The 20,308-nt window shown below is 45.5% G+C and overlaps 1 protein-coding gene across 1 annotated transcript in view; it reads left to right on the top strand.

Annotated features, from left to right (window-relative positions):
* Nucleotides 1–20,308, top strand: part of GABRB2 (gamma-aminobutyric acid (GABA) A receptor, beta 2) — a 196,299-nt gene that overhangs the window by 129,191 nt on the left and 46,800 nt on the right. Inside the window, exons 3-4 of the mRNA XM_015415862.1 lie at nucleotides 7,109–7,246; nucleotides 11,452–11,604. Coding sequence (XP_015271348.1) covers nucleotides 7,109–7,246; nucleotides 11,452–11,604 — 291 coding nt within the window. The remainder of the gene's footprint in view (nucleotides 1–7,108; nucleotides 7,247–11,451; nucleotides 11,605–20,308) is intronic.

The following is a 20,308-nucleotide window of genomic DNA, read 5'->3' as shown; positions in this document are numbered from 1 at the left end:
CCCCCTGAGTGTCTCAGGGGAGGGAAGGCACACAGAGAAGGGGAAAGGGGACAGCCTCCTGGCAGTAAGTCGAGGGGTCCTGGCACTAAGTCATTAGAATTAGAATTTCCAACTCATTTGCAATCCGAAATTTCTTTGGATTGAAGCAGGTCTCATTGGTGTTAGTGAAACTAGCTTCATAAAAACCTAGAGGTGTGTATGATGTGTTTCCCCCTTACTGGACCTTTCATTTTTCTCATAAAATTACACTGTTTGCCAACAATGAAATGTCTACAGTTTCTACACTGACTAAGATAAAATATTCCATGACATCCAGGCAGCTCAGCTAGTAGCTAGTGGGGCTGATACATCACAAAGCTAATTTCAGGGTATTGTTTCAGACACTAATCTGTTAAATTCAGACTATAGTTTACAAAATATCTATATTACTCTGTGCTCTTATGAAAATGTTTTAAAGTAACTCTTTAAATCAATTTTGCCTGCATGGGACAGTGTTTGTGTTTTTGATTGCTTTAATATTTTATTATTTTAATTGATATACCTGTAGGCATGTTAATTTATGAGCTGCCTTAATCTTTTCATGGAAAAGGCAGGATAGAAATAATTTAATGGATAAATAAATGTGTTTAGGATTGCAGTCTTGGTGAGTGTTTTTTTCTGCATGTACCCAGGGGTGGAAAATGGTCAGTAAAATCAGTAAAAGTCAGTTTTTTCATCTTGGTCAGTAATTTGTCAGTTTTTTAAAAAAAAATTGGTCAGTAAAGTCAGTATTTCTTTGATTTTTGTGAATACAGTTTGTGTTTTTCTGGTTTCATTACTGCATTTTTGGGGAAATATGATGACTTCCCAGTGAGAAGACAGATTATTTTCAGTTTAGTTATGAAGTACTTTAAGGACTTTGTTCCTAAGAGTAAAAGTGATTTGGTGAAATCTTCCACAAAGTATAGAAACATAATTGACCTCTTAAAACATGAGACAATGAAAGTAGAGATGATGGATATTGTGGGCTTCAACATGGCACAGGCTCATGCTAAACGGAGTTGAGAAAGCAATGGAAGACAAGAACAAGGGGAAAAATGCTTGTGGATGCAGTGCAGAAAACTGTTGAGAAACAAAAGAGTTTATGAATAACTTTATTTATTATTTCAATTTATACCCTGCCCTCCCTACTGGAGTGGGCTCAGGGCGGCTTACAAAGAAATTAAACATATATGTAACTAATTATATAAAATCTTAAAACAAATAAAGCTCAACATTATCATAAAGTGCTAGTAAGTCATCAGGTACTTATAACAATGCTTACAGAAGGCGGAACCAATACTAGTGTTGTAATCAGATGATCTATATTGGTGGTTGGCTCATTTTGGTCTCTTTATTTAGGCAACAGCACAGGCTGTTAAGACCAGGGCACTGTCACTTCTCAGTTATTTGATGTTATTTGGTGTGGCTCCTTAGTCGAAGGCCTGGTGAAAGAGCTCCATCTTGCAGGCCCTGCAGAACTGTAAGAGGTCCCGAGGGCCCGATCTCTTTTGGGAGTTCATTCCACCAGTATGGAGTCACCACTGAGAAGGCCCTGGCCCTGGTTGTGGCCAGCCTGGCATCTTTAGGACCTGGAAGGCTAATCGATTTTGTGACCCTGAGCGCAGTGCTCTCTGGGGAACATATGGGGAAAGGTGTTCTCTCAGGTATGTTTGTTTATGTTTATTTGGATTTATATCCCGCCCTCCCCTTGACGGACTCAGGGCGGGTTCCAACAATATAAATACAGTCCAATAGTATAAAATTCAATACAATTAAAACCACATTAAAACATATAAAACATACATGTATGTGGGCCCCTGACCATACGCAGCTTGAAGCGAATTTGGTATGCTATCGGCAGCCAGTGCAGTGCTTTCAACACAGGCTGGATGTGTTCCTGGATAGGGAAGCCCATCAGAAGCCTGGCTGCAGCATTTTGCACTAGCTGTATCTTCTGGATTTGGGTCAAGGGCAGCCCCAATGTAGAGAGCATTACAGTAGTCCAATCTTGAGGTGACCATCGCATGGATCACTGTCGCCAAGTCCTTGCATTTGAGGAACGGAATCAACTGCCTAATCATCCAGAGGTGGTAAAAGGCTGATTTGTCAGTGGATGCTACCTGGGCCTCCATTGTTAGTGAGGCATCCAGGAGCACTCCCAAGCTCCAAACCTCTGGCACTGGCACCAATGGCCCCACCAATGGGCTGCCCCTGCTCAGGCAAAGGACCTCTGTCTTCATCAGATTCAATTTTATTTGGCTCAGTCTGAGCCAACCAGCCACAGCTTGCAACAGCCAGTCCAGATCTTCCAGTGTAGAGTCAAATTGGCTGCCCAACAACAGATAGAGCTGGGTGTCATCCGCATACTGGTGACATCCCAGCCCATGCCTTCCGGCAATCTGGGCAAGGGGGTGCATGTAGATGTTAAATAACATTGGGGACAGCACCATCTCTTGGGGCACTACACAAATCAGTGGGTGCCTTTGGGATAGCTGCTCCTCTGGCACCACCCTTTGTCCCGGACCCTGAAGGAAGGAAGCCAGCCATTGCAAGGCAGGCCCCTGAACTCCAGTTTCGGTGAGGTGGTGGATCAGTAACTGATGGTTGGCCGTGTTGAACGCTGCCAACAGATCTAACAACAACATCACTGCCAATCCACCCCCATCCAGATGCCTCCGGAGGCCATCGATGAGGGCGACTAGTGCCATCTCCATCCCACGGCCTGGGTGGAAACTGGACTGGAAAGGATCTTTTTTTCCCCAAAAACAATTTTATTAATTTTTGTCAAAGGAAAGGATCTTAGTTTAGTTTTATTATTACGATTTTAAAACCAACATACAGAGTAAGCATAATATGTGAGGGCAGAAAGGATCTAGAATGGAAGTGTCATCCAAAAGGTCTGTAGCTGAATTGCCATGGCCCTCTGCCAAATAGGGCAGATTGGAGACTGGCCGGTAATTAGCCAATTCGGCCAGATCCAGAGATGGCTTTTTCAGGAGGGGACAAACCACAGCTTCCTTGAGTGGCCTCCCTTAGGGCATCTCGAAACCCATCATGGCCAGCTTTAATTAGCCATGATGGGCACGGGTCAAGGCAGCACGTGGTAGGGCATATGGTTAAGAGCAGTTTGTCAACTTCCTCCAGGCTGAGCGGACTGAAATAATCCATAACCTGACTAGAAGATGTGCATGGAGCCTTGAGTTCACTTACTGTCTCAACTGTGGTAGGGAGGTCACAGCGGAGCGACAGGACTTTATCTGCAAAGTAGCTCACAAAGGCCTCACAGCCAGTGTCCAATTCCCTAACATTTGGTCTGCCTTGTGGCAGAACAGTCATAGACTGAATTATTCTAAATAATTGAGCTGGGCATGAGCTCGCAGATGCAATCATGGCCATGTAGTACTCTCAGTAGCTTTGAGTACCATCTCATAGGATCTCATAAACATTCTATAAGCGCACCGCTACTGTCTCTCTAGCCATCTTAGCCTTTGCTTCATCAGCCGCAACTCTTGGGTAAACCAAGGAGCCAGCAAAGAGTGAGGACATCGGGGAGCAATCTCATCAATGGCCACTGTGAGTCAGCTGTGCCAATCCTCCACAAGCTCATCTAACAAGCTGCCAGGGGACATCAAATCTCGCAGGGCCATTTGAAGCCACATAGGGTCCATTTGGCTCTGCGGGCAAGCTGAAATCGGCTCGCCACCCAAACAGGGTCAGGGTGAAACATTCAGATGGGCCTTCAGGGCATGATGGTCTGACCATGGCACTGCTGAGGCAGTGACCCAGTCCACTTGACCCCTGCCACGAAGATCAGATTGAGCATGTGTCCAGCCCGGTGAGTCCCAGCACCACCACCGATGACATTAGGTCCATTGCCTGAGTGGAGGCCACTTCATCCGCATGGACATTGAAATCACGCAGGACAATCAGTCTAGGGTGTTCCAATGCCCAGCCCAACACAGCCTCCACCAGGGATGGCAGGCTGCTGGCCAGTTCTTTTTTCATCAAAAAACCAAAGATAAAGTAAAAGCAAAGATAAGCCTCACCTTACAGTACTTATGTTTTGTTGTCATAATTTTTACTTTATGTTTGGTTTAATACGCTTTTGCTGTTTTATTATCTGCAGTATGTGATTATTTTTTTAAAAGGGAATCTTTTTTTGCCTTAAATTTTGTACAATAATGAAAACTGTCCTCTATTCATTAAAAAATCAATAAAAAGGTGTGCAGTCTTTTTATCTGGGTCACATCTAACTATGGGGATGGTAGGGGCCAGATACTAATAATTTTTAATGAAGTTCTAGTTTTACATTTAAAACACTAGCTTATCAGTAGGCTGACATTAAATTGTTCAGTAATTTGTCAATTTTTTGTCAGTATTTGGTCAGGTTTTTTGGAATTTTGGTCAGTAAAATCAGTGTTTTTTACCCTCTGACTAGTTTCCACCCTAAATATCTATAACAGTGAAAATCTACAAGTAAGTTATGTAGAATATCTTACAAATATCATGCATGCTATCTGTGTGCTCACCTTAGAGTGAAACAGAATAAAAGAATCAGGTCGCTAAACAGTACTGCTAGCTTCCCTTAAGGAAGAACCATATAGTTAACTCTGTAGGAAACAATATGTGAGTGACCAGTTTTTCCAGGAAAAGCAAAGAGTGAATGCTTTCAGGAACAAAAATTACGAAGTGGAAATAAAGTTCAAGGACATCATATTTCCCTCTATTTAAACTCTTTATTCCATTCCCAGAAGAGCTACTTGACTATGGACACAGTTTTGTTTTTTAATTAATTTATTGAGTAGCTAACAGTGCAGTCAAGGAAGAGAAAGTACAAATTGGTGAGATCCAAAATCTTTCTCAGGTTTTATAGAATCATGTTAGTACTGGTGATAAGTAAAGAATTTAAAATAGTTAAATACCTCAGAACTGCTGTTAAATATTAGTAAAATGGGGGCTCTGTTTTTAGTCATTTCAGTTTACTTGCCTATTCTAGAACTGCTTCTTGTCCTGAGAAAACAATGTTGTCTGTGATTTCATAAGTGTGCTAGTTGAAGTGTGTAGGGACTTCGCTCCATTTAACCACAAACAATTAGTGTAATTCCTTGATTTCACCAAACAATTAGTACACTATTATGTCTGCAGTGGGATTGAGTAGATTCCCCCTGTTCCATTCCATTATTATTGCAGAATTGTGTTCTGCATTGCACTCTCCTCTTCCTTAATTGCACATTAACTAGGAGAATATCTAAAATTAACTCAGGAACTGGAGCACACACCATTTACTGTCCCTTTCAGTTCCTTCCCATGCTACTGACATACAGATGTGTAGTGATAAAACCTTGAAGAGACTATATATATGTTTGTATCAGAAATATTTTCTATGGTCTTCTGCTCATGCACATGTGCATTTTTGCACAATGGTAAAATACCAGAAAAATAATCTTGATTCAGTTATACATACAATCACATCAAGATTGCTTTTGTTTGTGTTTTATCAATGTACACTTGTTCACTGGCAATGTGGGAAAACACTGAGCACATGGAACTACAAGCTATGTCAAAGCACACAGGCATACCATTTTGCTCACACATCCACAGCTCTGCACTCCCAAACTGAACATGCTTACAAGCCTTTGTCTCCTAGTACTAGGGTTGCCACGTCCTACCTTTAGTTGCAGCGGGGGAGTCCTGGTCCCTCTTCACTATCTCCACTATCATTCGAGAGAAAACTATAGAGTTTTCCCTCAAATGATAGAGTGTCCCTCCACAATGTGCCCAACATGTTCCCGGTACTTTGGGGGTGGGGTTTCCCCCAGAGGCCCGATTGGGCCGGCGGGTAACAGACCCATCGAGCAGGGGTTTCCCCACCCCCCAAGGGACCTGGCAACCCTACCTGTACTCATTGCAGCAAAAGAGGTGGTGTGATCCTCCTCTTTGATTACCATAGCTGATTTTATTATATAAAGACAGCAGACCGTTAGATTATTGAAAAATAGCATTCTTGGACTCCATCTGTATTAACTACTTCTGCCATGTGATGATCCTTCTAATGAAGTAGTTTTCAACTTTTCTAGATCCAGAACCTTCTTTTAGCCAAAATTTACAATATAGAAACCATTCCTTAATTTGTGCTGCTTGTATGACCTATCATAAGTAAAACTGTGACCCAGTTGCGACTCCTGACACACTCATGGAAGACCAACAAACTACTAACTAGATCCCCAGTAAAATGATTCATATTGCAATGTAGATTTTATTTTGGATGAAAAGTGTGGGTGTTGTACAGCAAAGTTATCCAATAGATAGTGTTGCCAACTCCAGGAGATACGAAAGTGGAGCTGGTGGGATTGGGGAAGTGGAGGGATCACATCAGGCTGTCATGCGATAGAGTCCATCTTCCAAACCAGCCATTTTTTCAAGGAGAACTCAGGGCTATTTTGGGGCAGGAACGCACAGGAACAGAGTTCTGGCTGGCTTCAGAGTTGACCACGCCTACAGCCAAAACCTCTATACATGCTTGGGTTCCCTGCCACCAGCTGTGGGGCACCTGGAGAGGAATGGGCAGGGAACGCAGGCATGTCTGCCTGCCTGCCCTTCCCAGCGCGTTGGCTGTGGAGGGGAAGGGGAGGTGAGTAGACATGCCCTCCTTTTCTCCTGAGTCTCTCCACTTTTGTGGAAAAACTCATTGAAGGGGGGTGGATTTAAATGCCTGAGTTCCCTGCCCGATCAGGCAGGAAATCCAGACATGCTTGCCCTTTGTCAGGGGGTGTGGCATATGCAAATGAGTATTTTGCTATTATGCTAATTATGCTAAGGAGTTCCTGCTGGGCTTTTTCTACAAAAAAAAAAAAAGCCCTGGGGGAACTGATCTCTGAACTCTTGGGATCAAATGTAATTCCAGGAGATCTCCAAGCCCTACTTTGAAGTTGGCAACCCTATCAGTAGCTTGGATTAATTTTTTGTTTTAGTGAAATATTATGTAAATGACTGAATGTATTCCTGCAAGTAAAATGACTGAATTATTCTTCCAATATATGTGTTACTGCAAGTCTACCATATCCTAAATTTTTTCTCCTTTTTCCAGATGGCTACACAACAGATGATATTGAATTTTACTGGCGTGGGGAAGATAATGCAGTTACAGGAGTGAGAAACATTGAACTGCCACAGTTCTCCATTGTAGAGTACAAACTTATCTCCAAGAAAGTTGTTTTCTCAACAGGTTTGTGAAAGGATAATATAAAGGAAGGCTTTGGTTTATCTGTTGAAAAGCTGTCTATAAATAGTTCAGGATCTTAAGGAATATTTAAATAATCAGATAACCGAAAACATGGCAAATAAGTTGTGATGAATGAGAGGCAAGGGGGCCAGGAGGTTCTGTGATAGTTATGGTGACGGAAGGAGACACTGGCATCTCTGTGACTGAGAGGATGTAGGAAACATGTTCTCTGCTGGATAGAGAGCCTCCTTTACAGTTAACAGAGAAAACATGTTATTTTTATGTGTTAACACCTCTTGATTGGCGGGTCTAGGTTTTCATGGGCTTGAGCCCAGGACCTGACATCTAGATGGTCCAAGGTCTGTGTAGTACAGATGGGGCAGGGGCTGAAAAGGGGAGCTGTTCCTTTGTCTTTGTTCATTTTGAAGTGTGTTAGGGGCGCTAACCATGAAGGACAACAGGGGAATTATGTTTTACCATGAAAGATGACAGAGGGGAATGATGCTAAAGAGGGTTGCAGATGCACTGGGGGTATTGTGCAGCTAACAAAGACTAGATAGACCATGGACTGTAGGCACATAGTAACTTTCCTTTTGTTTATTTTGCATAGTGCACTTTAGGTCTTTTCTTGTAGTACCTTAAGTTTGTGCCTTATAGGAATAAAGTTGTGTAATTGGAGAGAGTCTGCACAAGTCCTTACCCACTTGCCTTTGCTATGTGGCGTGCTACAGTAATACACCCCTGTGGATTTTACAGGCTGGATTTTACCCGAAGTAGTGGCAGTGATAGGGAGGGCAAAATGGTAGCTAGTCTGCCCCACAAGGTTACTGAGTTCACAACATAAGTGCATGACGATTTCTGTTCAAAACTAAATATGCAGTCGTAGTTACACTGAGTGTACAAATACCTCTGGTTTTGAACAGTGGAGCACTTTTTAAAAATAACAGTGATAATTCATTGGTGTTAGGTCTGAGCTACTGATCTCTTTCCTGTCCTCTGCAGCAATTCAGTTCAGGACAAAAGCAATCAACTTCATTCACCCACTTGCATTATTGAAACATACACAGACCCTTTCAGGTGCTTAATGATGCCCTGTGGAATAGAAATTAGCTCCCTTTCCTCTCTGCTACACAGATATCCAATCTGAGTCCAGTGAGCTATTTTTATTTTTGACAAACAAATCTGCAACAGAAAGATTAATTTCTGTGACTGATAGTGAAGAAACAAGCTTTCAGACTGATTGAGTCTGATTGTGGTTATTTCTTTCTTGTGTCACTCATTTGTTAGAACAGCTGTCATCTCTAGGGTTTCCTTAGAAGTAGAATTACCATAATTGTGTTGGAGGTCCCTCTTTTATACTCAGGGCAACCATGAAATAGTGGGAACAAAATGTTAGATCTGTGGTCATCCTGAGGGTCATACATTGTTTTCCTGTGATATTCGGACTGGAACTAAGAGGGGGTGTATTGCCAAGGGGCAACAGGTGCTTTTCTACTGAGGGATTCAGACACAATAAGCACACAAGTGATGAAGCACACAAGTGGTTAATAAAACAGACTTTCATTGAAATCTCTCTGGTAAGGTGCAGAAAATAAATTAACAAGACATAAAGGAACCGTGTCCTTGCACCCCTTCAGCTGACTGGGAACCCCAAAGCATGAAAGCAGGTAGACTCCTAGAACTGGCTAGTGTGCTCGACACTGCTTTGTGGTCCAGCCTAAGACAAAGTTCAACAATAGAGTGGTTGCCAGGAACTTACATGCTATTTTAGGATCACATGATTTTCACCTGCCTGCATGCGTGTGTTTATCCCATAACTGACCTTGGAGGGGAGTAATACATCCCAAGTGCCCCATACAGATACTCCCTACATTACAATAGCAGGTGCATCATCTTAACATATAAACAACCCACTCCCGAAGTGTAATAACAAGGGATAAGGAAGAAAAACATGTTTTTAGGAGAGAGCATTTTCCACACCAGTAATCTCTTCTGGTCCAACCCACAGGGGCAGATAGAGAAACTATGGGTCACCATTAACTGCCACCTAAAGAGCAGTTGTAATTCTGAGTGATCTCCAGTCCTCCCCTGGAGATTGGAAACAATGGTTTCCCAGGAGGAAATGGCTGATTTTGAGGGTAGAGTCTATGGCATTGTACCTGTCTTAGAAGCAGCAACCCTATCTCCTTCCCAGCCAACCATCAACATACCATTATCTACCCCTCTGACTTCAGCTTTCCATCTCCCCTCCACACATGGAGCCTCTACCTAGGAAAAGTAGTCTTTCTTCTCCTCAATGGGAACCCAAGCAGGAGGAGAAGTAACTCAGAGTCCACCCTTAAAAACAGCCCTTTTCTCCAGGGGAACTGATCTGTGCCGTCTGGAGAGCAGTTTTAATTCTGAGTGATCTTCAGCCCTCACCTGGAGAATGGCAGCAAGGAGGAAATGGCTGGTTTTCTTTGATGTTTTCCCCCAGGGAGAAATGGCTGGTTTGGAGGGTAGAGTCTATGGCATTGTACCTGTCTAAGGTCCCACTCTTACTCAAACCCCACTGTCTCCAGGCTCCAACCCTCAAATGTCCAGGAATTTCCCAACCCAGAGGTGGCAACCCTATCTCCTTCCCAGTCAACCATCAACTTACTGTTATCTGCCCCTGTGACTTCAGGTTTCCATCTCTTCCCCCCTCCCTGTATCCTCTACCTAGGAAGAGTACAGTCTTTCTCCACAGTGGTGACCAAAGCAGCTCACATCATTCTCCTCTCCCCCTTGTGATTTGCACAACCCTGTAAAGTAGGTTACACTGAAAGTCTGTGAGTGGTCTGAAATCACCCAATCAGCTTCCACAGGAAAAACCTGGGTCTGAAAGACCCTGCTCTGAAGCGCTAACTGCTACATCACACTGGCCATCTTGGGGGGGAGCACCTTAGCAGGGTATAATGACACAGAACTCACCATTTTCTCCAGGGGAACTGATCTCTGCCACCCACCCCTCAAATCTCCAGGAATTTCACAACATGGAGTTGCCAACCCTATCTCCTTCTCAGCCAACCATCAACCTACTGTTATCTGCCCCTTATCTTTACCATCTGGAGAGCAGTTTTAATTCTGAGTGATCTCCAGCCCTCACCTGGAGATTGGCAGCAATGATTCCCCAGGAGGAAAAGTACAATCTTTCTCCACAGTGGAGACCAAAGCAGCTTACATCATTCTCCTCCCCCCCTTTTGATCTGCACAACAACCCTGTGAGGTAGGTAAGGCTGAAAGTCTGTATCTGGTCCAAAATCACCCACTCAACTTCCACAGCAAGCACCTGGGTCTAGCAGATCCTGCTCTGAAGTGCTAACTTCTACGCCGAGGGTAGCCAGCCTCCAGGTGGAGCCTGAAGATCGCCGAGTATCACAACTGAACTCCAGACAACAGATCTTTCCCCCGCCCCCTGGAGAAAATAACTGCTTTAGAGAGTGGACTCTATGTCATTCTATTCAGCTGAGCCCTCTCCCCTCCCCAAACTCTGGCTTCCATAGATTCCACCACAGAATATCCAGGAATTTCCCAAAGTGGAGATAGCAGCCCTAGTCAGGACTGGCCCCAATGAGTTCCCCACAAAGGCTGGAAAGGGCTTGCTTCCCTTGCCTTTGTACTGACAGATCCAAGCTTGGTTGCCTAGCAACAGCCACTGAGGGAAAAGATAGTCTCACAGGAGCCAAGAAGGAGAAGTGTCTTCATCAGGAGAGACAGCTGTTTTGATAGTTAATTCTGTGAGGGAAGAGTGACCAGGCTGGCAGTGGGTGGGGGAGAGGAACAGATCCATGCGAGTATTCTTGAAAGGCAGTTGATGGGCCAATGGCTGATGGAGCGCACTGCACAGGCAAGCTGGAAATGGCCGATACGTAAGGGAATTATATATATAGGATAATGTGAATTAATTTTCAGTCTTGGCATTCTGGGTATTTTCAGAGTTGCAGTAACCCAGTGGAATTGACAAGAGGTCATAAACTGGAAAGATATTTTGGAACCACTGGGCAGCTTAGTTTTATACATGTATGTATGCTAACAAAATGACAATTGTCCTGGGTTATTTTGAGCAGATCTGAGAAACTGTAACTTGTTTAATGGGGAGTTACTTTGCCACCATAAAAGTCAGTGGGTTGTAAATTAACATAATTTTACAGGGTTGCAGAATTTTTAAATGTTCCTTTTTGTTGTAGGTTCCTACCCAAGGCTGTCGCTGAGCTTTAAGCTTAAGAGAAACATTGGCTACTTCATTCTGCAGACCTACATGCCTTCCATTCTGATCACAATTCTCTCGTGGGTTTCATTCTGGATTAACTATGATGCTTCAGCTGCAAGAGTGGCTTTAGGTAGTTATTTTGGCTCTACTTATTACCTCTCAGGATTACGTTCTGGGAACACATTCTAATAGACCAGTTTAAATACAGTATTTTCAGTTAACTAAATTTAGCCCAAATTATTTAAAAGGATTAAAAATATTTTCAGCAACACGTGAGGTTTTTTGGTGGCTTTTAGCTTTGTTGCACGCTCATTAAGTTGCATTTACAATTCAGCTAACATTTTCAGCCATTTCATCTATGAATTAGCTAGCTGTATAATGATTGCGACTGAAATGAGTTCTGGTAACACATGTGATCTTGTAATTTATTGCTCTGTTTTTTCTCTAATAAGAGCAAACATTACTTTTGTTTGCTAATCACAGAGTTCCAACCACAAGCCCAAAGGGTTAGACAATATTATTGTATTTGCTTCTCAGGTATAAATTAGATAACTTTGTAACAGGTATCTAGCCATGCAGCAAATAAGACCTGTTCTGCTTACTTTCATTTCAAATAATGTAAGCAAAATAATTAGTACCTTTAATCCTGAGAACACACTAGTCACTCAGGTGGCTTGTTTACACAATAAAAGTTCAAGTACTGTTTTCTTTGCGCATAACAGCTACACAGACAAGGAATTCCAGGGCCTTCAACCACATAGTCTTGTTCACAGTCCTAAATCTGTACAGGTAGTATAGAAATATACTAATTAGGGGCGTGCAAGAAAAAAAGTATTTTTTTTTCAGATTCAGGTATATTGGACCCCAAAAATATTCCCTAATCCCAATACCAGCATGGTATTCGGATTCAGTAAATATTCGGGAATCCTGAATTTTTTCAGGTCCATTATACCCTATGGAGACCATTATCGTCAATGGCAAATCTATCCTGGGGTATATTCAGTGGTCGGGGGGGGGGTTTGAGGTAGAGGCATTGTCACAAATGCGGTACTAGGCCAGGCAGAAGCAAGAGAGTCCAAAGGCAGTCCAAAGTCAAAACCGTGCAAGCAGCAATACCGAGAGACCAAGTCCAAATCACCAACCGTTAGAGTAGTCATTAAAGCCAGAGTCCAAAGAAGTCAGAAGCCAGGGAGTCAGAGGTCTGAGGTGTAGGTCAGGAGCGGAGTCGTACAAGCCGAGGTCAGGAGCCGAGAAGTCAAGACGAGGAGCAGGAACTGGAACACGGGTGGTAAGGTGCAGAGCTTCGTCCACAATGACTAGTTGCTAGCACAACTAGTTGGCATGAGTGCGAGAGCAGGCTGTTGGTCATTAGCACGCCCTGATTGTGTCCCGACTCCTGCTAGTACTCAGGGCTAAAAGAGCGCCTACTACACATCCATGCATCCCGCCGCCAGGATGCCATGTCCCGTCAGTGTTGTTCCGCAGACGAGATACCGGTGGGGGTGAGTCAGGGGGCATGTTGCTCCGGCATGAGTCTGCTTCAGCTGCTTCTGGAGCAGTTTCCGTGGCTTCAGGTGTCGGGTTGTCAGGAACCGGGAGCTCATCCCCAGCAGTACTTAGGTCTTCTGCTGGGCCCAACTGCTCATCCCCAGCAGTCCTTTGCTCTTATGCTGGGGCCAAGTGCTCAGGTGCAGCAGCAGCCGTGACAGGCATCAAACTTGCAGTGTAGCTGCTGGAGCCTCTCCTCAAAGGAACCTCCAAATTTCAAAAAAGATTGGAACAGGGGGTCCAATTCTATGGGCACCCAAAGAAGGTGCTGCCATCCTCTATTGTTTCCAATGGGAGGGGGGAATAGCAAAGCAATACAAGCGCAACAGAACATCCCAGAGAATCTCTTCAGAAGAAAGTTAAGTGGGGGGAACATTTTTGCAAGGCCAGCAGCACAACCAGTGCGATGTGCCTAGCAGAACCAGTGGCACTATGGCAGTGCCAAAACCCAACAGGACTAAGGTCAGATCTGAGAATCTCTGAAGTGGAAACTGAGACGGGGGCATTTCTGCAAGGACAGCAGGAACAGTGCAATGTACTAGTGCTGCACTCCTACCAGGGTTCTGTAGAGGTATTTTGATGCAGATGGATTCAGAATGGCAGCGGGGAGATTGGTGGGGCATTTCTGTGCCAATCCAACTGGTTAATGGCCCTAGTACTTCTTTCTAGTCTCATTTTAATTTTGGGATGAGTGTTTCACCCCAGATTCCCAGCACAGACTGACAGAGGATGCAGGCACAAGTATGTGCTCACTTCAGTCACCCACAAAGTCCAGGAACTCAGTAGCTGAACAGTGGCAAGTTGACCTACAGGAAGACCAACTGCTTAAATGTCCAAGGGAGCAGGCATGAGTGATGTGAGCCGACAATGTTACCTGCATGGGGAAAACACCTGCTCACTCTGCACACTTGTTGAAGGACATGAGAGGAGCTTCTGGGCTACAGCAGAGAGATCCATCCAGACCACCTACTTGATGGCCCAGTAGCTCAGCAGACTAGTGGCCTGTGACTTGTAGGGCTCCACAAGGTACTCCTTCACCATTGCAGCCGCCGTGTCCTGTCTCATGTGCCTACCATCCCAGAGGAGCCGAGTATCTGCCCAATGAGTGTAATCTCACATGTCATTGTGGTGGTAGCAGCAGGGGGGACACTGCTTAGTGGGGGAGGTGGGGGATGAACAGCAGTGGAGCTGCTTTCACCCCCCTCTTCCTCCACTCGCTCCACCGTGCCCTTCTTGGGCTGCATGCGCTCAGCTCACTAGGAATGAGCTCGTTGGCTGCTCAACGATCTTGCCCTTGATGCATGGGTCACACAGCATGTATATCTTCTGCTGTGTGAGGTTGAAGGCGGGCCTCAAGTCCATCTTGCAGCCTTTTCACCAGCATGTATACTGCTGGGACCATGTTTGCACGTCCTGCATCTGAGTCCAGAAATGAGGCTGAGTCCTCGCAAGCCATTTAGATCATGGGGATGACCAGAATCAGACTTGATGTGTCAGATGAGAACATCTCTGTGCAGCTTTTAAAGGGCCTAAGAACTTCCAGTCTAAGAGATGGTGAACCACTCTTCCTGGGTGAACCAGCTCTCTTCCCAAATTACCCCAGTCTCATAAATCAGGTACATCAGGGCTCTCTTCTATTCATCCAAGTGCTTGAGCAGGGCTCAGGTGCAGTTCCAGTGAGTTTTCATGTCACCGATCAGGCAGTGCACCAGCACACCTATCAGTGTCTGCTTCTCACATAGCAGATGGGTGTCCTTCACACTGCAAGAGAAGTGACCTGTGATATGCTGGCATTTCTGGAGGATATGCCTGAACTTATGGGCCTCAGTATCCGAACTGGTATTGTCTGCAATGCATCCTTAGTCACCAGATAAAGAAGGTGGGCCAATGCCTATGCCACTGCTGTCATGTTCATGCCACCATTGGTCACCATGAAGCCTATGGAGAGGTCCTTGCCTATCCATGCCACTAATTTTTTTACAATGTCACTGAGTTGCCACCAAGTGCTCAGTCAGCGACAGATGCGTGTTGTGCACCTGATGAGAAGTCCAGATGTCGGACGTAAAGTGCACAGTTCTCCCACAAGTGCAGGACAACTGTGTCTTCATGTGGTCCCTGACAGTCCTGTACAATGAGGGCAACATGGCCCTGTTCAGTATGATGCAAGCAGGGGGCATGAACTAGGGATCGGCATCCTGGAGCAGCATGCTGAAAGCAGCATCTTCGACCATGGAGAAGGGAGCAGCTATCTACAGCAACTATTTGTGCAATGAGGCGAGTGACCCTCCTACTTATCTGCTGTCTCATTGCTGATTGACAGCTACTGGCATGGTATAAATATGGCTTGTATTAGCCTTTCTAACAACATGCCTGGTGATGCTTCTTCAGATAGTTCTGCAATCCAGTAGTCGAGAGGTGATTGAGGTCTCTCCCTCAACTGGTCAAGACCTTCCACAGCTGGCACTGTGTGAAGCGAAGATCCTCTGTCAGTTAGTCTCGGCCAGGGGTGGCCAAACTGTGGCTCGGGAGCCACATGCGGCTCTTTCACACATACTGTGTGGCTCCTGGCAGGGCAGCTGGGGAAGCGAAGTGGAGGCATGCCCCCCCAATCGGTCTTCCCCTTCCCAGTCAGCTCCCCTTCCTGGGTAGGTTTGAGGCAGGGGGGAGCAGAGAAAGAAAGCAACTTTAACTTTAAATGCATTCTCAAACACACCGGCCTACAAATAACATTGGACAAATAAATATCATCATCAATATCTATTTTTACTCCTTTTATTTTTATTTTTGGCAGTCTCATTTAATGTTAATAAAAAGCAAATTTGCATATTTTCAATAAAAACATATGTGTAATATTTGTTCATGTCATACGGCTCTTAGACATCTGACATTTATTCTATGTGGCTCTTACGTTTAGCAAGTTTGGCCACTCCTGGTCTAGGCTGTTATACCACTGTTTTGAAGACACACATAACCTTGCCTCTTTTAATATCTTCCGAGTACTGGCCTAGTTAAGTGTTTATAAGTTTAAACCATTCTTAAAACAGACCCTTATTACTAAAAGCTTATTTAGCAGCACCTAAGTATTGTACTCAATAGTCCTAAATTGAAACCAGAAGCACATACTTGGAACACAAGTGAATCTCAACACCCCCCTCCCCCTAAAAACCAACCTTCTAGAAATCAAGGGGAAGAAATATGGAGGGGGGGGGAGGCTGCTGGGGGGAAAGACAGGAAAAAGGATCAAAAGCCCTTACACACACACATACCAGACCAAAAAGAAAAGGGGAGAGAAAGCAGAAAAAACAAGCAACAAAGCCTCACCCCCAACTCCCGAAAAAAGAGAAAAAGAAGAAAAGAAGCAAAGGATGGTGAGGGGGGGGGGAGAGAGAATTCAATTAAAATAATAGGTTTTTAAAAACCAAGCAGAAACCTCCCACACACATACACACAAGCCTCAGAAAGGACCAAAAATGAATAAGTTAACCAAGTTTTAGATTAACTACAAAGAACCAAAGCAGAAGGAAGGAACCCTTGGCCTCCCCACCTACTACCAGGCCCAAACAGCAACAAACTCCACAAAAAATTACTGCAGGCTACAAAACCAGAAGGGACTAAAATCTAAGAATAAAACCAAAGACTAAAAAAAAAACCAAAGAGAACCCAAAAAAGGCCCGAGACCCTTGGCCCCCCCCCCCCCCCCACACACACACAACCACCAGGCCCAAACAATTACCAAAAAATTCCAAACTGCAAGCCACAAAACTAGAAGGAACTAAAACCTAATTTTATTTATTTATTTATTAGTTCGGTTTATACCCCGCCCTTCTCGCCAAGGCGGGCTCAGGGCAGCTTACATAAAATACATATATAAATACAATTAAAAACATACATAAAATATCCATAAACAATCAGTATCCATTTTCAAAAGTGCTGGAAACAATTAAACTGCAGAGCAGAGAGTCCTAAATCCAACCGTACCACTATTTAGGTGATAGTCCTGGTGGTATTCTCAGATCGGCTCAATTTGATTGAGTAATTTATGCGGCAAGATAGACCGAAGGAGGTAAAACTAGGGCACAGGGTCACTCCTCGGTGTTTAAGGCAGGTCCTAATCGAAAGCCTGGTGGAAGAGCTCCGTCTTACAGGCCCTGCGGAACTGTAAAAGGTCCCGCAGGGCTCTGATCTCCTCTGGTAGCTCATTCCACCAGTACAGAGCCACCACTGAGAAGGCCCTGGCCCTGGTTATCACCAATCTAGCATCTTTGGGGCCTGGGAGGGCCAGTCAGTTTTGGCCCCCTGAGCGCAGTGCTCTCTGGGGAACATAAGGGGAAAGGCAGTCCCTCTAGTATGCTGGAACCTGACCATAAAGGGCTTTTAAGGTCAAAACCAGCACCTTGAAGCGAATCCAGTATGCTACTGGCAGCCAGTGCAATGCTTTCAGCACAGGCTGGATGTGCTCCCGCATAGAAAGACCCATCAACAGCCTGGCCACAGCATTTTGCACCAGCTGCAGCTTCCAGATTTGGGACAAGGGCAGCCCCATGTGAAGAGCATTACAGTAGTCTAATCTCGAGGTGACCATCGCGTGGATCATTGTTGCCAAGTCGTTGCATTCGAGGAAGGGAATCAACTGCCTGATTAGCCAAAGATGGTAAAAGGCTGACTTGGCAGTGGCTGCTACCTGGGCCTCCATTGTTAAAGAGGCATCCAGGAGCAGTCCCAGATGCCTAACCTCTGACGCTGGCACCAACTGTGCCCCATTGAAGGTCGGGAGTGAGATCCCTACCCTCAGGCTACCCCAGCTCAGGCACAGGACCTCCATCATCAGATTCAGTTTCAGTCAACTCAGTTTAAGCCAACCAGCCACAGCTTGTAATGCATGGTCCAGATCCTCCGGTGTAGAGTCAGACTGGCCGTCCAACAGCAGAGAGACCTGGGTGTCATCCGCATGTTGGTGACACCTCAGCCCATGCCTCCAGGCAATCTGGGCAAGTGGGCACATATAGATGTTGAATAACATCGGGGAATGTACCACCCCTTGAGGCACGCCACGTCAGTGGATGCTTTCGGGACAGCTGTTTCTCTAGTGCCACCCTTTGTCCCCAACCCTGAAGGAAGGATGCGAGCCATTGCAAGGCAAGCCCCTGAACTCCAGAGTTGGGGAAGCAGTGGATCAGTAGCTGATGGTCAACCGTGTCGAACGCTGCCAACAGGTCCAACAACAACAGCACCGCCTTGATCCAGATGCCTCCTGAGGTTATCCTTGAGGGTGACCATTGCTGTCTCCGTCCTGTGTCTTGGGTGAAAACCGGACTGGAAGGGGTCTAGAGTGGAAGTATCATCCAAAAAGCTCTGTAACTGGACTGCCACAACCCTCTCTATTAACTCTATTAATAGGGCAAGTTAAAAACCAGCCGGTAGTTAGCCAATTCGGCCGGATCCAAAGATGTTTTTTTTCAAGAGGGGATTAAACATGGCCTCCTTGAGTGTTCCAGGGAAGTGACCCTCCAAGGGGGATTTGTTGATAATCTTCCCTAGGGCACCTCAAAACCCAGCGCGACCAGCTTTCACTAGCCACGATGGGCATGGATCAAGGAGACATGTGGTGGGGCATACAGTTAAGAGCTATTTGTCAACTTCTTCTAGGCTGAGTGGACTGAAATGATCCATAACCTGACTTGAAGATGTACATGGAGCCTCGAGTTCGCTCACTGTCTCAACTTTGATGGGGAGGTCACAGCAGGGCAACAAGACTATATCTGTGAAGTAGTTCGCAAAGGCCTCACAGCCAATATCCAATCCCCTGATGTTTGACCTGTCTTGTGGCAGAGTCATCATGGACTGAATCATTCTAAACAATTGGGCTGGGTGTGAGCTCACAAACGCAATCAAAGCTGTGTAGTGCTCTTTCTTCGCAGCTTTGACTGCCATTCCATAGGCTCTCTTAAATGTCCTATAAGATGTCTCTCTAGCCGTCTTAGCCTTCGCTTCATCAGCCATAACTCCTGGGTGTACCAAGGTGTGAGCTTAGAGTGAGGGCACAGAGGGCGTTGAGGAGCGAAATCGTCGATGGCTGCAGAAAGTCTGCTATGCCAGTCTTCTACAAGCTCATCTAACGAGTCACCGGGGGCATCAGATCCCATAGAACCATCTGGAGCTGCACTGGGTCCATTTCGCTCCACGGGCAAGCTAAAATACACTTGTCACCCAAACAGGGTCAGGGTTAAACATTCAGAAAGGCCCTCAGGACAAGGTGGTCTGACCATGGCACTGCCTGGGCAGTGATCCAGTCCACCGTAACCCCTGCCGCAAAGATCAGATTGAGTGTGTGACCAGCCCAGTGGGTAGGGGTTGTTACATATTGGGAGAGTCCCAGTGCTGCCATGGATGACACTAGGTCTGCTGCCTGAGTGGAGGTCACGTCATCAGCATGGACACTGAAATCCCCCAGAACTATCAGTCTGGGGTGTTCCAATGCCTAGCCCAACACAGCCTCCATCAGGGATTGCAGGCTATTGGCCGGTGCATTGGGCGGTTGGTACACCAGCCAAATCACCAAAATCTCTTCCGCTTCCCACACTAGACCGGCACACTCTATGCCTGCGATCTTAGGCAGTGGGAGCACTCTGAAGGAGTAAGCCTCCCGAATGAATAGAGCCACTCCTTCCCCTTGCCCCCTAGTCTCCGATTGGTGGAGGACTGAGAACCTGGGGGGGAGCCAACTGGGAGAGAGCTACTGTCTCTCCTTCTCTACACGCCAGGTCTTCTTTCTGCTCAAGTAGGAAGTCCCAGAGGACCATGGTCAAACAACACCGAAGCAAACAAAAAAAAAAACCCTCTGAGGCCCTTGGCCTCACTCCCCCCATGACCTACCACCCACCAAGCCCAAAGAACAGCTAACAGTAAAATAAGAAAACTTTTTAAAAAATGTTGATTAGTCAAACCAGTCACTGTCTTGACTCTTCTCCAGGCAGGCAGGATCTGGTCTGGAGACCACAGTAGAGTCTCTCAGGCAGCAGAAGTCAAGTTCAGAGCAGTAGCTGAAGCAAAAGCCAGAGCACACTCTCCAAACTGCTCTCAGCAGTGGAGTCTAGCTCAGCCAGACCCTTGCTCTTATGCTCTTTGCCCATGCACAGAAGCATTTCAAAAAAGAACAACTGCTGTGATTGGCTAAAGAACAGTGTTCCCCATAAGCTGAAATCCTAGTTGCCAAATTGCCACTGCTCCTTCCCCCCTCCCTCCTGTTCCCTGGGAAATGGGTGGGGAAAGCAAGATAGTTACTTAGT

This window comes from Gekko japonicus, unplaced genomic scaffold, assembly GCF_001447785.1.
Source record: "Gekko japonicus isolate JY-2015 unplaced genomic scaffold, Gekko_japonicus_V1.1 scaffold46, whole genome shotgun sequence".
Classification (NCBI taxonomy): Eukaryota; Metazoa; Chordata; class Lepidosauria; order Squamata; family Gekkonidae; genus Gekko; species Gekko japonicus.
Note: the sequence above shows the minus strand (reverse complement) of the source record. Positions and strands in the feature narration are given on the sequence as shown.